This window comes from Sus scrofa, chromosome 14 (assembly GCF_054392235.1).
Source record: "Sus scrofa isolate SSC_HxYL_T2T_F1_AM1 chromosome 14, Sscrofa_HxYL_maternal_Yorkshire_Landrace_v2.0, whole genome shotgun sequence".
Taxonomy (NCBI): Eukaryota; Metazoa; Chordata; class Mammalia; order Artiodactyla; family Suidae; genus Sus; species Sus scrofa.
In genome coordinates this window covers 43,073,753-43,095,267 of record NC_139396.1, presented here as the reverse complement: position 1 = coordinate 43,095,267, position 21,515 = coordinate 43,073,753, and the positions used below count along the sequence as shown (strand labels likewise).

The window sequence follows — 21,515 nt, the reverse complement described above, 5'->3', positions numbered from 1 at the left end:
AAAAAGACTGTCCCTAGGTAGGTCTGATGAGTAGCCTCATTACAATACCCCTGATTACCAATATATCTAATTAATATGTGAGAAGAAAAAAAGTCATCCCTATTTAATGGCTTTTTATACTTAAAATACCCTCCATAAAGTAAAATAATACATTCTTCTCAAGGTTAATGTTTTTTACTATCAAATCATCACAAGTAATTATGTGATTCTGAATATATACAAAGAATTTCACAATAAAATGGAAAGACTATTTGACCAAGTTTGGTTCCAGATGCATTATAAGGTCACTGAATGAAACACCTGAGGGGCAGGTGAGTTATATCAACAAGTGCCCTGAGGACCTAGAGTGACAGGAACTTCCATCACTGCTGGTGGTGGTGCAAAACAGTGCAGCCATGTTGGACAGTTTCTCATAGAAATAGAAATAAACATTCTATTACCGTATGATTGAGCAATCCCAGTTGTTGATAGTTTCCCAATTGAATTGAAAACTTATGTCCACGCAAAAACCTGCCCACTGATGTTTACAGCAGCTTTATTCACAATGGACACAACCAAGATGTCCCTCAGTAGGGGGTAGAGAAATCAACCGTGGTCCCTCCAGGCAGTGAAATAGTATTCAGAGCTTAAAAATATGAGATGACACGTCATGAAAAGACATGCAAGAGTCTTAAAGGCAGTTAGTCTTCTTTCCTGACAAGGCTGCACAGTGGTTGTAGGGGATGGAGGGAAGGGATGGATGAGCAGGCAGAGCACAGAGGATCTGGGGCAGTGAACACACTGTGTGGTACCATAATGGTGCACACATGCCATCACACAGCTGCCCAAACCCACAAAGGTACAACAGCACAGATGACCCCTCAGGTAAACCAAGGGCTCTAAGTGATGATGCGTGTCCATGCAGGTTTATCAATTGTAACAAACATCCCATCTGGTGGGGATGTTGATGGTGGGGAGCCGTGCACGTTGGGGCAGGGAATTACCGGAAATCACTGCACCTTCCACTCCAACTCTGCTGTAAACTTAAAACTGCTCTGAAAAAGAAAGCCTATTTGAAAAACTGAATAAGCCATGCTTAAAAGAATATCTTTATGTTTATACTTTCTCATCTCATTTAAACAGTAACAGAAATAAATCTCCAGGTTTTACAGCTGAAACACTGATCAATCTTTTTAATATCACCACCACCACCATACTCAAGAAGACACGTTTTTCTACCAGATTATTTAAGGTTAAAAAAGGAAAAGTTAGGGAGTTCCTATCGTGGCTCAGCAGTTAATGAATCCAACTAGGATCCATGAGGTTGCGGGTTTGATCCCTGGCCTCACTTAGTGGGTCAAGGATCTGGTGTTGCAGTGAGCTGTGGTGTAGGCTGCAGATGCGACTTGGATCTGGTGTTGCTGCGGCTGTGGTGTAGGCCGGCAGCTGTAGCTCCAATTGGACCCCTAGCCTGGGAACTTTCATATGCTGCAGGTTCAGCCCTTAAAAAAAAAAAAAAGCAAAAGTTATTATAAAGGGGAGGGATATTTTGATTTTATTCTTTCACAAAGTCTTTTAGGTTGTAGAAAATTGAGTTTTGTATTAATAAGGGACTCTAAGACATAGGCTTCTTTTTACTACTCCGTATACAAGCACTACTTATCAGCCTAAGAGATTTCATCCTGTTAACTACGAATCGTAATGTGTGCTACTTCATGTAATAGGCAATACTTGTTCTACCCCAAATCTCCAAAATTACTAATTCCCGGGAGTTCCCATTGTGGCGCAGTGGAAACAAATCTGACATCCATGAGGATGCAAGTTCAATCGCTGGCTTCGCTCAGTGGGCCAGGGATCTGGTGTTTCTGTGAATTGTGGTGTAGGTTGCAGACGCAGCTCAGATCTGATGTTGCTGTGGCTGTGATGTAGGCTGGCAGCTAGAGTTCCAATTTGACCCCTAGCCTGGGAACTTCCATATGCCTCTGGTGCAGCCCTAAAAAGTAAAAAAAAATATATATATATATATATCGATGTATAGATATATATCGATATAGATATATCTAATTCCTCTAAATTTGTCAAGGAAGAGAGTTTTTCATAAAAACGCTCAAAATAATATTGTTCAAGGGTATGAAGCCCAAGAATTCCCGTGACCACTCCAGCTATTAAAATATTTTGTAGAATGGACAAATTAATTATGCCAGTACAAAAATATTGTTTTCAAATAAATAAAAGTAGTAAAAGTTTATTTATTCTTTTTTTCCTTTTTTTTTTTTTTTTTTTAGGGCTGCACTTATGGCATATGGAAGTTTCCAGGCTAGGGGTCAAATCGGAACTATAGCTGCCACAGCCACAGCAGCACGGGATCCAAGCCATATCTTCAACCTAGATCACAGCTCATGGCAACACCAGACTCCCAGCCCATTGAGCGAGGCCAGGGATTGAACCCACATCCTCAACGGATACTAGTTGGATTCGTTTCCACTGAGCCACAATGGGAACTCCAAAAAAGTTTACTTTTTCTTCAAAAAAAATATGAGTGAGAAAGAAGGAAAAATATTCAACCACATTTTTCATTATTTCACAACTTATTAGAATTTGTTCCCTTTTTTTTTTTTCTTATGAAAGGGAAGACACCTCTAGAAATGTTGTTTCTGTCACAGGGTAAGTAGCCGGTACCATCTCAGCTGTGACCTTCCAGTCATTCTCAGGGGCCCAAGCAAACACCCCCCAAAAGCCTGTCAGCCATTTATCTCAGACTTCAAGAGAGCATGGGCAAGGCCACCAAGAAACATGTTGAGAATGGAGGGGAAAACATAAAATCTAGGGCGAAAGAGCAAAACAAGCAATCTATAAAAAATTCATATAAAAAATTTTGTGAAATGCCAGGACTAGAAGAAACCATGACCACGACATTCCAGCATCTCTGGAATGAGCAACAGAGGATTTTGATCTTAAATATTTATGAATTTAAAAAGTAATTAAACAAAAAACTTCTGAAAAGAGTACCATATTAGTTACTTTCTAATATTAAAATATTTTCACATATATGAGAGTGAACTTATTCACTCTTGGTCAAGAGTACAGGATCCAAACTTGGGCATAAGGACAAAGACTTGGTTTAACTTAAGAAGTTGTCTCCACATAGTAAATGCTGTGTGAAGATGGGTCCGAACACCTAAGAAGAAGGTCTGAGTCCGGGCTGGACCCCAGGGACTAGGAGACGCAGTTCCTCCTCAACAGTGCTAGTGATGGCACATGGGCCCCTCTGAGCTCCAACACCAATATCTGCAAACTCTAAAATCACACAGACACCTCCCTCCACTGCACATAAGGGAGTGAGAATCGTGCCCAGCTTTCTTCAGGAAATTTATCTCCAAGACAGTCAGTATTCTACGGAAGCTTTCACACATCTTTAAAATATTTTCTTGCCTTGCAGACATGCTGTAAGTTGTTGCAAGCAACAGAAATACAACCCCTACAAGAACCTTTGTCCTTGTTACATAATAATCACAGAAGTGATTTAAAAATATATCTTCCAGAGTTCCGGTTGTGGCTCAGCAGAAACGAATCTTACTAGTATCCATGAGGATGCAGGTTTGATCCCTGGCCTCGCTCAGTGGGTTAAGGATCCAACATTGCCGGTGTTGTTCACAGATGTGGCTTGGATCTCACGTTGCTGTGGCTGTGCTGTAGTCTGGCAGCCGCACCTCAGATTGGACCCCTTAGCCTGGGAACTTCCATATGTTGCATGCGCGGCCCTAAAAAGACAAAAAAATAAATAAAAAATAGAAGAAATAAAAATCTATCTTCCTCATTTCTAAAATTTGAACCAAAGTCACAAACTTCTGGTTTCCTTGGGAGTGGAGCAACTTTAACGTGGTCTGTTGTGTATTGAGTGACTAGTTCCCGGTGCCAGCACTCTCTCACCACATCTTTTTCATGAGGAACAGGTCTGAGCTGAGGAACAGACTGAACATGCTCGAACAGAGGAGAAAGAGAAAAGGACTCAAACCCACCAACACAGGACCTCAGATCCAGCTGCACCCAGCAGCTCTGCACCCTTTACCAACTTCTACCAACTTCAGTTTCTTTTGTAAAGAATATACCAATTTATTAAGATGCACAGAAAGTCCTTGCTTAGTGGAAACTATGATTCCATCTTTGGGGTTTCCTAGTCCCCAAAATCCATCTCAAACCCTTTTGCACCTGTTTCTGGCATCAGATTGGAAAAGATGAAGAGGTTGTTAAAAATCCCTGATGTGTCTGGTTGCCTTCAAAAGAACAGCTGTTTGACCAAAAACTTCTCAGTACTGCAGACAGAGTGAGGAATTGAGAGGAATTATTTTGAGAAGTCATTGCTTATACCCGGTAATTCTCAACTGCTTCTGAATAAAATAATAACACTGTAAAACTTAAAACACAAGCACATACACACCCATGAGGACAGATATATTTTTTTTTAATAAAAACACAAAAAGGGAGTTCCCGTCATTGTGTAGTAGTAACAAATCTGACTAGGAACCATGAGGTTGTGGGTTCGATCCCTGACCTCACTCCATGGGTTAAGGATCCACTCGTTGCCTGTGAGCTGTGGTACAGGTCGCAGATGCTACTCAGATCTGGCATTGCTGTGGCTGTGGTGCAGACTGGCAGCTGTAGCTCCGACTGTACCCCTAGCCTGGGAACCTCCATATGCCATGGACAAAAGACAACAAACACAAAAGACAACAAACAACAAACACAAAATAACGCTGTCGGTGAAGATGTAGAGAAACTGGAACTCTTCTGCATTGCTGGTGGGAGTATAAAATGCTACAGCTGCTATGGAGAATTACAAAATTTTCCTCAAATAATTAAATATGGAATTACAGCAAGATCCAGCAATTCCATTTCTGGGTATATATTCAAAGGAACTGAAAGCAGACACTCAAACATGTATTTGTACACTCATGTTCATAGCTGCAATTGTACAATCATCAAAATGTGGAAGCAACCCAAGCATTCATGAATAGATGAATGGATTAGCACAATGTGGTGTATACACACAACAGAACATTTTTCAGCCTGAGAAAGGAAAGGAATTCTGACACGTGCTACAACACAGATAAACCCTGAGGACACCAAGCAATATGAAATGCCAGTCACAAAAGGAAAACTACAGTATGATTCTGCTTATATGAGGTACTTAGAGAAGTCAGATACATAGAACGTGGAATGTGGCTCCCAGGGCCTGGAAGGAAGGGGGTGGGGTGGGGAGATAGTGTTTAATGGGGCAGAGTTTGGGAAGATGGAAACATTCTACAGATAGGGGGTAGTGAACGTATCTAACACCAGTGAAGTATACACTTAAAAAATGCGTAAAACAATAAATTTTATGTTATACACATTTTATCAAAATTTTATAAAATTAAAACATACACACACACAAAGAGGCCAGAAGATGGCCCAGAAAGTAAATCAAAAGTTCAGGGCCCAAGGCCAGGCAGCTGTACTTTCACTGGATGCTTAAGTAATTCTCATTGAGGCAGGGCTGAAAATCACTCCTTCACCCAGTGAAGGGTTCCTGCTAAAATATCATTTCCTGTACAACTACTGTTTTCAGTCTTCACAATACTTACTATTACTAGGTTAGATTCATAAGGCTTGAGATAAAAGTATTATTTCTCATACATCTGAACACCTTTGAAAGTGCATTTGACGATCCCCTTGCTCTATAAACCTTATTCACAACTTGGTAACACGTATGGTCAATGAAAAGACATCATTTCCTTCTTGCACATCTACGTGGGCGACTGCGATACGAACCAGGAGATAGAACTCATCTTGGATCTTATAAATTAAAAACAGGCCTTTATACAATCTTCATCACTCTATAGAGAAAAAAAAAAAGCACTCTTTGACATAGAACAAAACAAGCTAAGATTCTTGATTCCTACGTTTAATAGGTTTTGGTGTAAAACAAATTAAATACCATTCCTGTCTAAAGAAATCAGAATTGGATGGGAAGAGGAAATACTTTTCTCACGCAGAGGTCCTGCATATTTCTATGTTCTGACACAGGGTAAATCAAGATGCCCTGTTGGTGTCTAGGTTGAATCCAAGGTTTTTGCCGGTTTTCTAGAAGGTTCTATAAGCCACAGTTGCAACATGAGTGAAATAACTAAAGTATGTTGGTGAGTGGCATGGCTGTGAGCACTGGAACACCCTAATAAGTGATTTGTCTGAGTGATACAAAAATCTGAAATCAATTCCTGTAAGTTGATCAAATAATGGCTCAGATCAAACAACGGTTCAGTATTTACATTTTTAAGCACTTTAAAAATATGGTAATCACACAATTACCTATGCATATTGTCTCCAGTGGATTTCAACTTTGGGAATGCTAAATTTTCCACTAGAAAAGCACCCAAAGACCCCAGCTCTTGAACAAAGCAGCATCGGTGTCTAGCAAGCCTCTGGGGGGCAGCTGGGCAGTACTGCCTGTTGTTGAGACTTTCAGCAAACACCACCTCAGAACATGAAAAAATAATTCTGGAAACGAGTGAAAGAGTGAACTATAATTAAAAGCAATGCCTAAGTGTGTCACCACATGTCCTCTGCCTTCAGAAACATGGGGAACATTTTAAAAAGGAATGATGAGTTTGGGGGTGAGTTTTCGGAAATGTAAGTTTTCTCCAGTTTCACTAATAACTGTGGCCATCAGCCACCGCAGCTCAGTCGACAGAGAATGGCTCCAGGTGGAGCCTCACCTGCTTATCCTCTGTAGCCAGAGATGCAAGGCAAAGGACGCATCAAGCTATGACTCTTGGAATAAGTGAGATGCTTTGCAGTGAGTAGAAGTGATAGGAACTGGGTAAAGCTCTGAGAACTGCTCCTGGAAAGACAGAGGCAGTGGACACGTGCTAGCTAAGCATCTTCTCACCCTTCAGCGCCGCAAGCTCGGCTCCCAACCCGAAGCTGGCTGCCCACGCCCCTTCCGAAGCTAGAGAGCTGGAGGGGGGAGGCTAGCATGTAGGAAGGTGTCTTGGCTCACCACCTGTCAGACACTTTCGCTGAATTTTCCACTAGAAAAGCACCCAAAGACCCCAGCCCTTGAACAAAGCACCAGCCAGTAGAGTCAGACTACCGCTCCCAGCACGGCAGGTGTGGGAAGAGAGCACAGAGGAAACTGCCTGACACACAGACACCAGTGGGAACCAGAACCACGCCTCCCGCCCTAATCCCTCATCCCGGAAAAGGTCTCTGCACCAGCAACGAGGCGTGTCTCCCTAGAGCCCCGGTCCAGGGATTCGGCTTCTTTAGGTAACTCAGTACATGTAAGTGCCAAGCAGACCCATGCTAGTTTGGAGAGTAAAACTGGAAATAAAGTATATCTGGCTCGAAACTCTTCCATCTCTGGCTCCTAGGTATCAAATGCTGGAGAAAAGGTTTAGATAAGACGGTCAATCCTTACAGACTGAGTGCTTTAAGACAAGTAGACTCAACAATGGTCAGGAATCACAGCTAAAAATGTCACCAATTTGGAGTTCCCGTCGTGGCTCAGTGGTTGGCGAATCTGATTAGGAACCATGAAGTTGCAGGTTCGATCCCTGGCCTTGCTCAGTGGGTTAAGGATCCGGCGTTGCCATGACCTGTGGTGTAGGTGGCAGATGTGGCTTGGATCCCCAGTTGCTGTGGCCGGCCGCTACAGCTCTGATTAGACCCCTAGCCTGGGAACCTCCATGTGACGCAGGAGGGGCCCTAGAAAAGGCAAAAAGACAAAAAAAAAAAAAAAAAAAAAGTCAGCAATTTAGCTAGTACCCAAATTAATCCCTGACAAAGACAAGGATTTTGTAAAGGGAAAAGTGACTATCTTTAAAGCCAGAGCAAATCTATCCAAAGCACTTATTAAATTATTTAAAATCCTTATCATGCTCAGCTACACCCCCCAACACACACACCTGGTTCATCCCTGAATTATGAAAACAGAATTTTTATACCCTGTTCGAGAAGATACATGTCCTCTTCAAAACAGTTTTTTACTCAATTTCTGTTGTCAACTCATGAAGTAACAGCACAGAAAAGTCTAGGTAGAGCAAACCAAGTAGTTTATTTTGGGCATCGGTATGCTTTCTTTTATTTTAAAAAGCAAATTCACCATCACCAAAATAGTTTAACTCATTTAAAACCATTATATTTTTTCCCCAAAATTCTTACTATTTTAGTGGTTAAAAAAACTGAGAGTGTTTGGATCAATAAAAAGAAACTCACATAAGATTGAAAAATTGTCACAGCAAAACTCGAAGGCAGGTGAGCTACACGTGAACAATCTTTTGGTTTTTACATGGAAGCAAGTTTGCAGGTGCAAAATCTGTGTGTTTCTACACACATGACTATGTATGTGTGGGCATATTCATGCATCTATGGAAAGAGGAGTTTTGTGCTGAATAATTACGCCACTAAGATTATGAAATACTAGGTAACATTTAAATTAGTGGTGTTACTGCATTTTTGTGACTTATAGAAATGGAAGTAAACTATAATTAATAAGGAATATGGTAAAAACTGTACAATATCATCATAAAAATGTTATGCAAAGGTGATGTTTTCTCTTCTCTCTTTTCAGAAATATGCAAGACGCCTAACAAAGATACTGGGAAAAATCAATTTATATTGATAAGATATTAATGTCCATAAACCAATAAAACATAATATATTAAAATGATAAACACTCATAAGAGACTTCTGAATCATTTTATGTTCTACAGCTCAATTGAAAATGATACTTAAGGGAAAATTCTGTCATCAGAAAGAAAAAGAAGAATTATAAGTTAACATATTTCAAGTCCATTCCTTGGAAATGATGGCACTATCTTATTTAAGCCAAGATAGGAACGGGTTGATTTTTCTCACTCTTCCTCATGGACTATTAATGGGTTGGTTAATTTGACTCAACACCAAAAAAACAGCAACAAAAGAACAGAAACAAAATAAATACATACATCTCAATCTAATTTCCCCATGCTTCTTCTTTTTTTTTTTTTTTTAAATATACAAAGCTTTCCTATGTAGGACCTCCCACTGTGAATCAACAGAAAATGGGATTGGAGTGCTGGGATGGCAGTTTCAATCCCCGCCTGGAAAAATGGTTTAAAGATCCAGCATTGCTGAAGCCGTGGCTTAGGTTGCAACTACAACTTGGATCTGATCCCTGATCCAGGTGCTCCATATACCACAGGGCTGCCCCCCCCCCCCCAAAAAAAAAGGAGAAAACAAAAAAACCTCTTTCCCATGTATATTTATCAGCTCTATGTTCACTCCGTCAAAATCTGGAGTCTGACAGTCTATGAAATACTATTTTTGAATGAAAGTTTTGTCTGGATATATGCCCAGGAGTGGGACTGCTGGATCACATAGTAGTTCTACATTTAGTTTCCTGAGGAATCTCCATACTGTTTTTCATAGTGGTTGTATCAATGTACATTTCCACCAACAGTGCAGGAGGGTTCCCTTTTTCTCCATACCCTCTCCAGCATTTGCTATTTGCAGACTTATTAATGACAGCCATTCTGGCTGGTGGTACTCATAGCAGTTTCGACTTGCATTTCTCTAATAATTAATGATGTTGAACATTTTTTCATATGCCTATTGGCTTGCTGTACGTCTTCTTTGGAGAAATGTCTATTTAGGTCTTCTGCCCATTTTTTCATTGGGTTTGTTTGTTGTTTTGAATTGCATGAGTTGTTTGTATATTTTGGAGATTAAGCCCTTGTTGGTTGTGTGTTTGAAACAATTATCTCCCATTCCATAGGCTGTCTTTTTGTTTTTTTGTTTGTTTGTTTTTAATGGTTTCCTTTGCTGTGCACAGCTTGTAAGTTTGATTAGGTCCCACTGGTTTATTTTTGTTTTTATTTCTATTGCTTTGGGAGACTGACCTAAGAAAATATTTGTACGGTTGATGTCAGAGAATGTTTTACCTATGTTCTCTTCTAGGAGTTTGATGGTGTCTTATGTTTAAGCCTTTAAACCATTTTGAGTTTATTTCTGTGCATGATGTGAGGGTGTGTTCTAGCTTCACTGATGTACATGCAGCTGTACAGTTTTCCCAGCACCATTTGCTGAAGAAACTGTCTTTTTCCCATTTTATATTCTTGCCTCTTTTTCAAAGATTAATTGACCATAAGTGTCTGGTCAGTATTATTTCTGGGTTCTCTATTCTGTTCCATTGGTCTGTATGTCTGTTTTTGTACCAGTGCCACACTGTCTTTATTACTGTAGCTTTGTAATATCATCTGAAGTTTGGGAGAGTTATGTCTCCTGCTTGGTTTTTTTTTTTTTTTTTTTTTTTTTTTAATTTTATTTTCCCACTGTACAGCAAGGGGGTCAGGTTATCTTTACATGTATACATTACAATTACAGTTTTTCCCCCACCATTTCTTCTGTTGCAACATGAGTATCTAGACATAGTTCTCAATGCTATTCAGCGGGATCTCCTTGTAAATCTATTCTACGTTGTGACTGATAAGCCCAAGCTCCCGATCCCTCCCACTCCCTCCCCCTCCCATCAGGCAACCACAAGTCTCTTCTCCAAGTCCATGATTGATTTTCTTTTCTGAGGAGATGTTCATTTGTGCTGGATATTAGATTCCAGTTATAAGTGATGTCATATGGTATTTGTCTTTGTCTTTCTGGCTCATTTCACTCAGTATGAGATTCTCTAGTTCCATCCATGTTGCTGCAAATGGCATGATGTCATCCTTTTTTATGGCTGAGTAGTATTCCATCGTGTATATATACCACTTCTTCCGAATCCAATCCTCTGTCGATGGACATTTGGATTGTTTCCATGTCCTGGCTATTGTGAATAGGGCTGCAATGAACATGCGGGTGCATGTGTCTCTTTTAAGTAGAGCTTTGTCCGGATAGATGCCCAAGAGTGGGATTGCAGGGTCATATGGAAGTTCTATGTATAGATTTCTAAGGTATCTCCAAACTGTTCTCCATAGTGGCTGTACCAGTTTACATTCCCACCAACAGTGCAGGAGGGTTCCCTTTTCTCCACAGCCCCTCCAGCACTTGTTATTTGTGGATTTATTAATGATGGCCATTCTGACTGGTGTGAGGTGGTATCTCATGGTAGTTTTGATTTGCATTTCTCTTATAATCAGCGATGTTGAGCATTTTTTCATGTGTTTGTTGGCCATCTGTATATCTTCCTTGGAGAAATGTCTATTCAGGTCTTTTGCCCATTTTTCCATTGATTGATTGGTTTTTTTGCTGTTGAGTTGTATAAGTTGCTTGTATATTCTAGAGATTAAGCCCTTGTCAGTTGCATCATTTGAAACTATTTTCTCCCATTCTGTAAGTTGTCTTTTTGTTTTCTTTTGGGTTTCCTTTGCTGTGCAAAAGCTTTTCAGTTTGATGAGGTCCCATGGGTTTATTTTTGCTCTAGTTTCTATTGCTTTGGGAGACTGACCTGAGAAAATATTCATGATGTTGATGTCAGAGAGTGTTTTGCCTATGTTTTCTTCTAGGAGTTTGATGGTGTCCTGTCGTATATTTAAGTCTTTCAGCCATTTGGAGTTTATTTTTGTGCATGGTGTGAGGGTGTGTTCTAGTTTCATTGCTTTGCATGCAGCTGTCCAGGTTTCCCAGCAATGCTTGCTGAATAGACTTTCCTTTTCCCATTTGATGTTCTTGCCTCCCTTGTCAAAGATTAATTGACCATAGGTGTCAGGGTTTATTTCCGGATTCTCTATTCTGTTCCATTGGTCTGTCTGTCTGTTTTGATACCAGTACCACACTGTTTTGATGACTGTGGCTTTGTAGTATTTCTTGAAGTCTGGGAGAGTTATGCTTCCTGCTTGGTTTTTGTTTCTCAGGATTGCTTTGGCGATTCTGGGTCTTTTGTGGTTCCATATAAATGTTTGGATTGTTTGTTCTAGTTCTGTGAAAAATGTCATGGGTAATTTGATAGGGATTGCATTGAATCTGTAGATTGCTTTGGGTAGGATGGCCATTTTCACAATATTGATTTTTCCAATCCAGGAACATGGAATATCTTTCCATTTTTTTACATCTTCTTTGATTTCTTTGATTAAGGTTTTATAGTTCTCGGCATATAGGTCCTTTACCTCTTTGGTTAGGTGTATTCCGAGGTATTTGATTTTGTGAGGTACAATTTTAAAAGGTATCGTATTTTTGTATTCCTTTTCTAATGCTTCATTGCTGGTATACAGAAATGCAACTGACTTCTGAATGTTAATCTTATATCCTGCCACTTTGCTGAATTTATTAATCAGTTCAAGGAGTTTTGGGGTTGAGTCCTTAGGGTTTTCTAGGTATAGAATCATGTCATCTGCATACAGTGACAGTTTGATCTCTTCTCTTCCTATATGGATGCCTTTGATTTCTTTTGTTTGTCTAATTGCTGTGGCTAAGACTTCCAAAACGATGTTGAAGAGCAGTGGTGAGAGTGGGCATCCCTGTCTTGTTCCAGATTTGAGTGAGAAAGCTTTCAGTTTTTCCCCATTGAGGATTATATTTGCTGTGGGTTTATCATAAATGGCTTTGATTATATTCAGGAATGTTCCCTCTACACCCACTTTGGCGAGGGTCTTGATCATGAATGGATGTTGAACTTTGTCAAATGCTTTTTCTGCATCTATTGAGATGATCATATGATTTTTGACTTTTTTTTTGTTAATGTGGTGTATGATGTTGATTGATTTGCGTATGTTGAACCATCCTTGTGAACCTGGGATGAACCCAACCTGGTCATGGTGTATAATTTTTTTGATATGTTGTTGGATTCGGTTGGCTAAGATTTTGTTGAGAATTTTTGCATCTATATTCATCAATGATATTGGGTGATGGTTTTCTTTTTTGGTGGTATCTCTGCCTGGTTTTGGAATGAGGGTGATGGTGGCCTCATAGAATGTCTTTGGGAGTATTCCTTCTTCTTCAACCTTTTGAAAGAGTTTAAGGAGGATGGGCACCAATTCCTCTTTATATGTTTGATAGAATTCACCTGTGAAGCCATCTGGTCCTGGACTTTTATTTGTAGGGAGTGATTTTATGACCTCTTCAATTTCATTTCTAGTGATTGGTCTGTTCAGTTGGTCTGTTTCTGCTTGATTCAGTTTTGGCAGGCTGTAAGATTCTAGAAAATTGTCCATTTCTTCCAGATTGTCAAACTTATTGCCATATAGTTGTTCATAGTATTCTCTTATGGTTTTTTGTATTTCTGCTGTATCCGTTGTGATTTCTCCTTTTTCATTTATAATTTTGGTGATTTGGGTTCTTTCTCTCCTCTTTTTAGTGAGTCTGGCCAGGGGTTTATCAATTTTGTTCACCTTTTCAAAGAACCAGCTCTTGGTTTTATTAATTTTCTCTATTGTTTTTTGAGTCTCTATTTTATTGATTTCTTCTTTGATCTTTACAATTTCCTTCCTTCTGCTGACTTTAGGACTTCTTTGTTCTTCTTTTTCTAATTCATTTAGGTGGAGGGTTAAGTTGTCAATTTGGGATCTTTCTTCTTTTTTGAGAAAGGCCTGGATTGCTATAAATTTCCCTCTGAGCACTGCTTTCGCAGCATCCCATAGATTTTGAGAGGTTGTGTCTTCATTATCATTTGTTTCAAGATAGTTTTTAATTTCCTTCTTGATTTCCTCATTGACCCATTGGTTTTTTAGTAGCATGTTGTTTAGTCTCCATGGAGTAGGTTCTCTTTGCTTTTCCCATGGTTGATTTCTAATTTCATGGCATTGTGGTCAGAGAAGATACTTGAGATAATTTCTATGCTCCTAAATTTATTGAGATTCGCTTTATGTCCCAATATGTGGTCGATTCTTGAGAATGTTCCATGAGCATTTGAGAAGAATGTGTATTCTGATTTTTTTGGATGTAGTGTCCTGAAGATATCAATTAAGTCTAACTTTTCTATTGTTTCCTTTAGGATCTCTGTTGCTTTATTGGTTTTCTGTCTAGAGGATCTGTCCATTGATGTGAGGGGGGTATTTAGGTCTCCTACTATGATTGTATTCTCATCAATATCTCCCTTTATGTCTGTTAATATTTGTTGTATGTATCTGGGTGCTCCTATGTTTGGGGCATATATGTTGATGATAGTAACATCCTCTCCTTGGATGGATCCCTTAATCATTAAATAGTGTCCTTCTTTGTCTTTCTTTATGTCTTTTGTTTTAAAGTCTATTTTGTCTGATATGAGCGTTGCAACTCCTGCTTTTCTGTCATGTCTATTGGCATGAAATACTTTTCCCCAGCCTTTCACTTTCAATCTATATGTATCTTTTGTCCTAAGGTGAGTTTCTTGTAGGCAGCATATTGAAGGTTTTTGCCGTTTTATCCACTCAGCCATTCTGTGTCTTTTGATTGGGGCATTCAGTCCATTGACATTTAAGGTGATAATTGATAGATGATTATTTATTGCCATTTGATCCTCGTGTTCCAGTTGATTCTATGGTTCTCCATTCTTCTTTTTTTTTTTTTTTTTTTTGGTTGGATGGTCTCCTGTTATTATCTGCTTGAGTGTATTTTTTTTTTTCATTTTTTGCAAATGCAATATTTGGTTTTGGCTTGTGGTTGCCCTGTCCTGCTTGGTTTTTGTTCCTCAGGATTGCTTTGGAAATTCTGAATCTTTTCTGGTTCTATATAAAATTTTGGATTGTTTGTTCTAGTTCTCTGAAAAAATGTTATGGGTAATTTGATAGGGATTACATTAAACATTCATTCAAAAAGATACATGCACTCCTATGTTCACTGCAGCACTATTCACTATAGACAAGACTTGGAAACAACCTGAATGTCTATTGACAGATAAATGGATTAAGGAGATGTGGTACATATACACAATGAAATACTACTCAGCCATAGAAAAGAACAAAATAATGTCATTTGTAGCAACATGGATACAACCAGAGATTCTCATACCAAGTGAACTAAGTCAGAGTGAGAAAGACAAACACCATCTGATGTCACTTATATCTGGGATCTAATATATGGTACAAATGAGCATATCTACAGAACAGAAACAAACTCATGGACATAGAGAAAAGACTTGTGGTTGCTAAGGGGGAGGGGAGAGAGGAGGATGGACTGGGAGTTTGGGGTTAGTAGATGCAAACTACTGCATTTGGAGTGGATAAGCAATGAGGTCCTGCTGCATAGTACAGGGAATTATACCCCCTCACTTGTGATGGAACATGGTGGAAGACCTTAAGACAAAAATGTGTGTGTGTGTGTGTGTGTGTGTGTGTGTGTGTGTGTGTATGTAACTGGGTCACATTGCTGTATAGCAGTAATTGACAGAACATTGTCACAACTATAATCAAAAAAGGAAAAAAATTGTTTTAAATACAGAAACAAAGCTTAAAGCTCTATTTCTCAAGTTCAGTCAAATAAATTCTTATTTTTAAAGCACGACCTTCAAAATCCTGTTCGTATGCCATTATTTCATCTTAGTGCTGCCATAGATTGATGGTACCTCATGGTGGTTAGGAAATGGGGTGTAGGGGTCACGGTGCCTGGTCCCAAGTCCTGGCTCAGCCACTGTGTAGGCTCTGACCTTGGACAGGAGCTCTCCTCCACAGGGCCTCACCTGCCCCACCCACGTGGCAGGGTGACTGGGAAGGTTAAACGAACTAGTATACGGAATTCTTAGACCAGAGATGAACAGAGGATACCTTACAAATGTTAGCTATTATCATGCCTGCACTGCTACTCTACTTGATAAAGATGGTATTTTTGACAAGTTATTTAGTGAAGACTTCTTTGATGATTAAAGTAAAGCAGGCTTACCAGCATGTCAGGGCTTGGAAGGCTCCTGAACAATTACAGGTCAAAACACAGTCACACACACAAATGAGAAAACCAGAGCATCTTATCTGTAATTGGATATACCAAGTATGGCAAATTTAAGTGTTAGCATCCATTTCATAGATGACTCCAATTTTTCAAGGTTAACAAATGCACCATCTCATTTCCCAAGAAAGCTTGTAAATACATCTCAGTCTTAGCTTCACTACAGGCAGACCTCGGAGATACTGTGAGTCTGGTTCCAGACACCACAATTAAGCCAACCCTGAAATAAAGTGATTCACATGAATTTTTTAATAAAATATAAAATTACAAAATAAAAATATAAAATATATTTTATACACAGTATTTTTAAATAGATAAAAGTTATGTTTATACTATACTGAAGCCTATTACTTGTGCTATATAGCATTATGTCTAAAAGGCAATGTACATCCCCTAATTAAAAAAAAATTTTTTTTTTGCTAAAACATTATAACCATCCTCTGAGCCTTCAGAGGCTCATATCCTTTTGTTGATGGAGGGTCTGGCCTTGATGTTGGTGGCTGCTGACTGACCAGGGTGGTAGTAGCTGAAGGTTGGGGTAGAAATTAAAAAAAAAAAAAGACAACAGTGAAGTTTACTGCATTAACTGATTCTTCCTTTCACGAGCTTTTCTGGCATTGATGCTGTCTGACAGCCTTTTACCCACAGCAGAACTTCTTTCAAAATTGGAGTCAATCCTCTCAAACTCTGATGCTGCTTCATCAACTAAGTGTATGGAATATTCTAAATTCGTTGCGATCATTTCAACATCCTTTACAGCATATTCAGAATGAAACCACTTCTGTCCTGCCTTCCGGCTCAAGGGGGCCAAGGAGAATTACAAACTGTGGGTGCAGGTTTTCACACAGGATTCTTCCTCTTAGCTCTTATTAAGACCCCAGCTGAATCTAATTACCAAGTGGCTCCAGTTTAAATGAAAACTTCTATTTACTGAAAACAAGACAGCAAAGCCATTTGTTTTGAAATGTTGCAAAAAATAAATCTTCTTTTTAGTGAAGGTACTTAAATATATTTGAGAACAGTATGAAATGACTTGTATCAACTAGTAAGATGGACAATAAAGTTCCAAAGCCCAAATCAGTCATCTCAGACACGATTCTAAAAATGAGAGATGTCCTGACATAATCACGATACTTAAATAACTTATTTCTAACTCTAATATTCTGAAATGAGAGTAATGACTGCATGAATTCTTCCATTCATCTAAGCTCTCCTATTTAGTATTTTAAGATCTAAACAGACAAGTAAACATCATGTTTAAAGTACAGTAATTGTAAACATATAAAAAATTATTTTAGCCATAAAATTAAAGAGTAATTTAAGGTAATCCTCAGCATACCAATTTCTAAATGATCCATAAACTGATTCAGAATTAAAGGTATAGACATAGTATTTTTATTATTATATTCATGAATGCTTTACTTTTTTCTGAAGATCTGTCACCAATTTAATACCAAACTATGCACTGAGGAAAGACTAGTTTTAGAGATAGCTAAAAAGTAGCCACCTATACTGTATAATTTTGGAGGCCAAAGAGGTTTCATATATCATATTTTCTCTTTGCTTACTTGGAATTCAATTAATTCCTTCAATTACTGTTTGAAACTCAAATTCTCATGAGAAAGGTAAACAGTTTAGCTGTCATCAAGGGTTTATATCGTAACTTGAATAAATTTATTAACATGTTAAAAACATTGTTTTTACATCATTACATTCTTACCCTGATCGAAGGCTCTTCCTGGACTCCAAGTGCGGAAATAATCATCCTAAGGAGAAAAATAATGTGAATTGAGTGTGTGTTAGTAATTAGAATGTAAAGATTCATATAAAATCAAAAATCGAATATGAAATACAGAAGCTGAGTACAAACCTCCACTTCCTGCAATGGCAAGCAGTAAATTATAAAAAAAAAAAAAAAAAAACAAGAAAAGGAACAAGAGAAAAACAAGTTATCAAATGAGAACACACTGTTCACGTGCTACAGAAACGTCTTTCAATAAATGTGCTCATTTTCATGGCAAGTCAATCTCTACCATAAGGACTGTTTTGGTTGCCACATCACCTAAATATTTTAACACGATACTTTCAATGTGCAGCAAGTTTAACATGCAGATAATTACCCGAAGCTAACACACCGGTTTCCAAGTACACAACTTCACTTTGCACCAGTATAACAGCAAACGGACTGGTTAGCGTGGCAGGCAAAACTCCAGGTGAGTCTGAACCGGCCCATGTAACACGGCCCAGCAGTCACAGGTAATAGAGCAACTAAGGAATTCATCAACATGCACTGGGAAGTTTAAGAAAAATGCGCACCTAATTAGATCTCACCTAAAGTTTAAATCTTGGACATGGGAGAGAATCGTTACATAATTCACTGTATATTTAGTAAATATGACTGTATAACACCAAAGTGGGGCAAAGGAGTATAAGAGCAGAGCCATGGTGACTGACCAAGTTTTCATCAGTTTTTACCTAAAAGCCTTGTACAGGGGCCTCACATATCTTTCATCGAACAGAACAGATTTCATTGTGCAAATTAAGAAGCGACTTCCACTGAGGTAAGCAGGGGATGTGTAGGACAGGAAGCTCCAGGATGAAACAGATCCAGCTCCAAATCTAAACCCAATCCGATGAAGCCTGCAGAACGCAGGGAGCTCACAAGGCAGAGCTGGGATTGTTTCAACCTGCTTCCTACCCTCTTCGCTAATCCCCGTCAGTGTACCCAGAGGAGAAGGTAGCACATTTTAAGGATGGAAATAAATACATTTCTCTAATATATTTATTCAAAGTTGTCAAACTGTTACAGAATTTTTTCCTTATTGTGATGAATCACTATCACCACCTTTTGCATCCCCCACCTCTCAACCTCAAACAAAAGATGAAAAGAAAAAGCACAGGAGACACCTCTGTGGTTTTATATTTACATTGAGATCAGGTTTAACAAGAGCATAACCAAGGGTATGTCAAGGCAAAACATTCTGACAGGTTCTGCATTAAGTTACCCAGAATCAGGTTCAGGATAGATAACACCACTGGGTGATTAGACAAATATTGATTGTTTAGGCTCTTTTTATTTTTTGCCTTTTTTTTAAAAGGGTTGCACCTGTGGCATATGGACGTTCCCAAGCTAGGGGTCAGTTTGGAGCTGTAGCTGCCGGCCTACACCACAGCCACAGCAACGTCAGATCCTTAACCCACAGAGCAAGGCCAGGGATCAAACCTGCGTCCTTATGGATGCTAGTCAGATTTGTTTCCGCGAGCCACAAGGGGAATGCCCCCTCATGACATTTCTAAAAGTGACATGCAAACTGCAGCCCTCCCAATGTCAAGTGTCACATGCAGAGGACTTCTTTAAAGCCGACATTTGTGGCTGCAGCTAATGCCAGGAGGCAAGTACCTCTGCTATCACCCCAGGCTTTCCGGAGTGGGACAGCTACCAGGGCACCAGCCAAAACGATGCCGGTAAGTTTTTGCTGTAAAAATGACTGCATCTATATACACATCACCGGGCTGTGGGAAGGCAGGCAGAGCCCTGGAGCCACACTTGACAACGTGAAATCAAGACCTCTGACATGACACACAGTGTTTACAGTGCTCAACAACTGGACAGAAGAGCAGGAATAAAGTGGGCATGTACAGAAAATAATATGATGGCAAAAGCCAACCGTTCACTTTTAATTAACGTCCTTCAGAAAAACATGATCATCCTGGGTTACTCTGGGACCAGAGCTATTAAAAAAATCTATAATCATAATGGAAAACATGACCCGCTTTTTGGTTTTGTCAAGGGCATCACGAACAGCTGGCCATCTGATACAGTCAGAAAAGTCAAGTCAGTGCCTATTAGCTATTTTTAGATATTTTTCCTTGTGTTCTCACATCACTAGACTTTTATTTTTCTGAAAATGGTTTCACCTCATTAAATCTTAGGCATTTTGCCAGGATGAAAAATAAAAGTGTTTTCCTGTAAGTGTTCATTCAGGCGCAATTTCTTTTGTCTCAAAAAGCTTTAGTGAAGATTGGCTGTTCTCAGGCTTCAATTTAGATCCAAAAGAAGCCAACGGGGGATTTAGAAAACAACCTCCAGAAATGCCTGCATTTGGAGAAAGTCAGGTTCAGAGATGACTGGCACTAAGGCCAAGTGTCCCATCCCGCAGAGCTCACGTTGCAGAGCTTACACCAGGAAGCAGAGCGGCAACCAGAGTTAAATATTAATAGCGCACTCTTTCAATTACTTATATTTAAAGACATAATATTTGACAATTTTCAAAAAAAAAAAAAAAACCATAGTCTGCATTAAAAAAAATCTGAGTTCTGTATCCTATTATTTCAGCCTTTTCTGTGTGTGTGTGTTTTGGCTTTGGTTTTTGTTGTTGTTTTTTGGCACCCACAGCCTGTGGAAGTTTCTGGGCCGGGGACTGAACCCACACCAGAGCAGTAACCCCAAGCCACAGTGGTGAGAACACAGGATCCTTAACCCACTGCACCACTAGGAAACACCCCTTGAGGTTTTAATGCCCTATTTTTCCTGATTTAAAAAAAGATACATATATAATATAGACCACAGTCTCTCACTTTCGGCATTTATGACAGCATTGCTGGCCTCCAGCCATGCAATCAATACCTGCAGTGCCCTCCCCCAAGGGGTGACAGACAGAACATCACCTAATATTGCCAAATGCCTCCTGGGGGAAACCATACTTGGCCAGTGATGTAGCGTCTTAGGGAAATCCAGAAAGACAAATGAATCAAATTATCCTTACAGCAAAGAAATGCAAACAGTAACATTTTTCTTCACAAGTATTTCATTATATTGAAATAATACTAAACTTCAATTGTATACCACATTTTTGTGTATCATTTTATCGAGAGCATCTTACAATCATGTTAATACGTTTTGTCAAAATATTTAATGGCTGGGGTTCCTGCTGCGGTGCAGTGGCTTAAGAATCCAACTGCAACAGCTCCAGTCACTGAAGGCACAGGTTCGATCCCCACCCTGGCACAGTGGGTTAAAAGGATCTGATGTTGCCACAGCTATGTCACAGGTCTCAGCTGAGGCTTGGATTCAATCCTGGCCCAGGAACTTCCATATTCTGTGGGTGCAGCCATTAAAAAAATTTAACAGTTGTCTAACATCCATTTGTGTGGATCTACCATCATTTAGTTACCCATTCTGTACTTTCATAGTTTATATTTTATAACAAGTCCGTCATATATAAGTGTCTAAGTCCTTTCGTATACACACAGATTATAACTTTAGGAGTAAACATGCTGCCCAGAATAGAGAAACTAGTTTCCCACACAGTCAGAGCTGATCAGAGCCAGGCTTGGTCCAGATGATGCCAGCAGGAGGACCATTTTCCATCCCAGGCTGCACTGTGTGGCTCGTGCTGGGTCTAACATGACCAACCCTCCTGAAGCCCAAGGAATCACAGGGACTGAAAACCAGGGCAGGGATCACTCAGCAGCCTTGGGGACCCTCATGTATGATCACCCAGGAATAGGAGCATCTAGAAGCTCAGGAGCCACCATCCCCGGGGCTAGAGATGAACAGAGGAGAGCCACACTCAGGTGCTGTGACACCTCTACTGAGCCTCCCACTTGCTCCTGTGGCACCAAGGCAGCATGGACAGGAAATCTTAAGAAGCCTCCTGAGATGGGAGTCT

At 39.5% G+C, this 21,515-nt stretch overlaps 1 protein-coding gene across 7 annotated transcripts in view; it reads right to left on the bottom strand.

Annotated features, from left to right (window-relative positions):
• The window catches only part of SPOCK3 (SPARC (osteonectin), cwcv and kazal like domains proteoglycan 3), a 370,327-nt gene that overhangs the window by 223,367 nt on the left and 125,445 nt on the right, over nt 1-21,515 (bottom strand). For 5 of the 7 annotated variants that reach the window (XR_014826516.1, XM_084994723.1, XM_021074207.2 and 2 more), the window contains one exon: nt 17,564-17,609. The exons of the other annotated variants lie outside the window; for them this stretch is intronic. Coding sequence is in view for 2 of the 5 variants with exons in the window: in XM_021074207.2 (XP_020929866.2) it covers nt 17,564-17,609 (46 nt within the window). In the remaining 3 variants the exon portion in view is untranslated. The remainder of the gene's footprint in view (nt 1-17,563; nt 17,610-21,515) is intronic. 7 annotated transcript variants of the gene reach the window in all.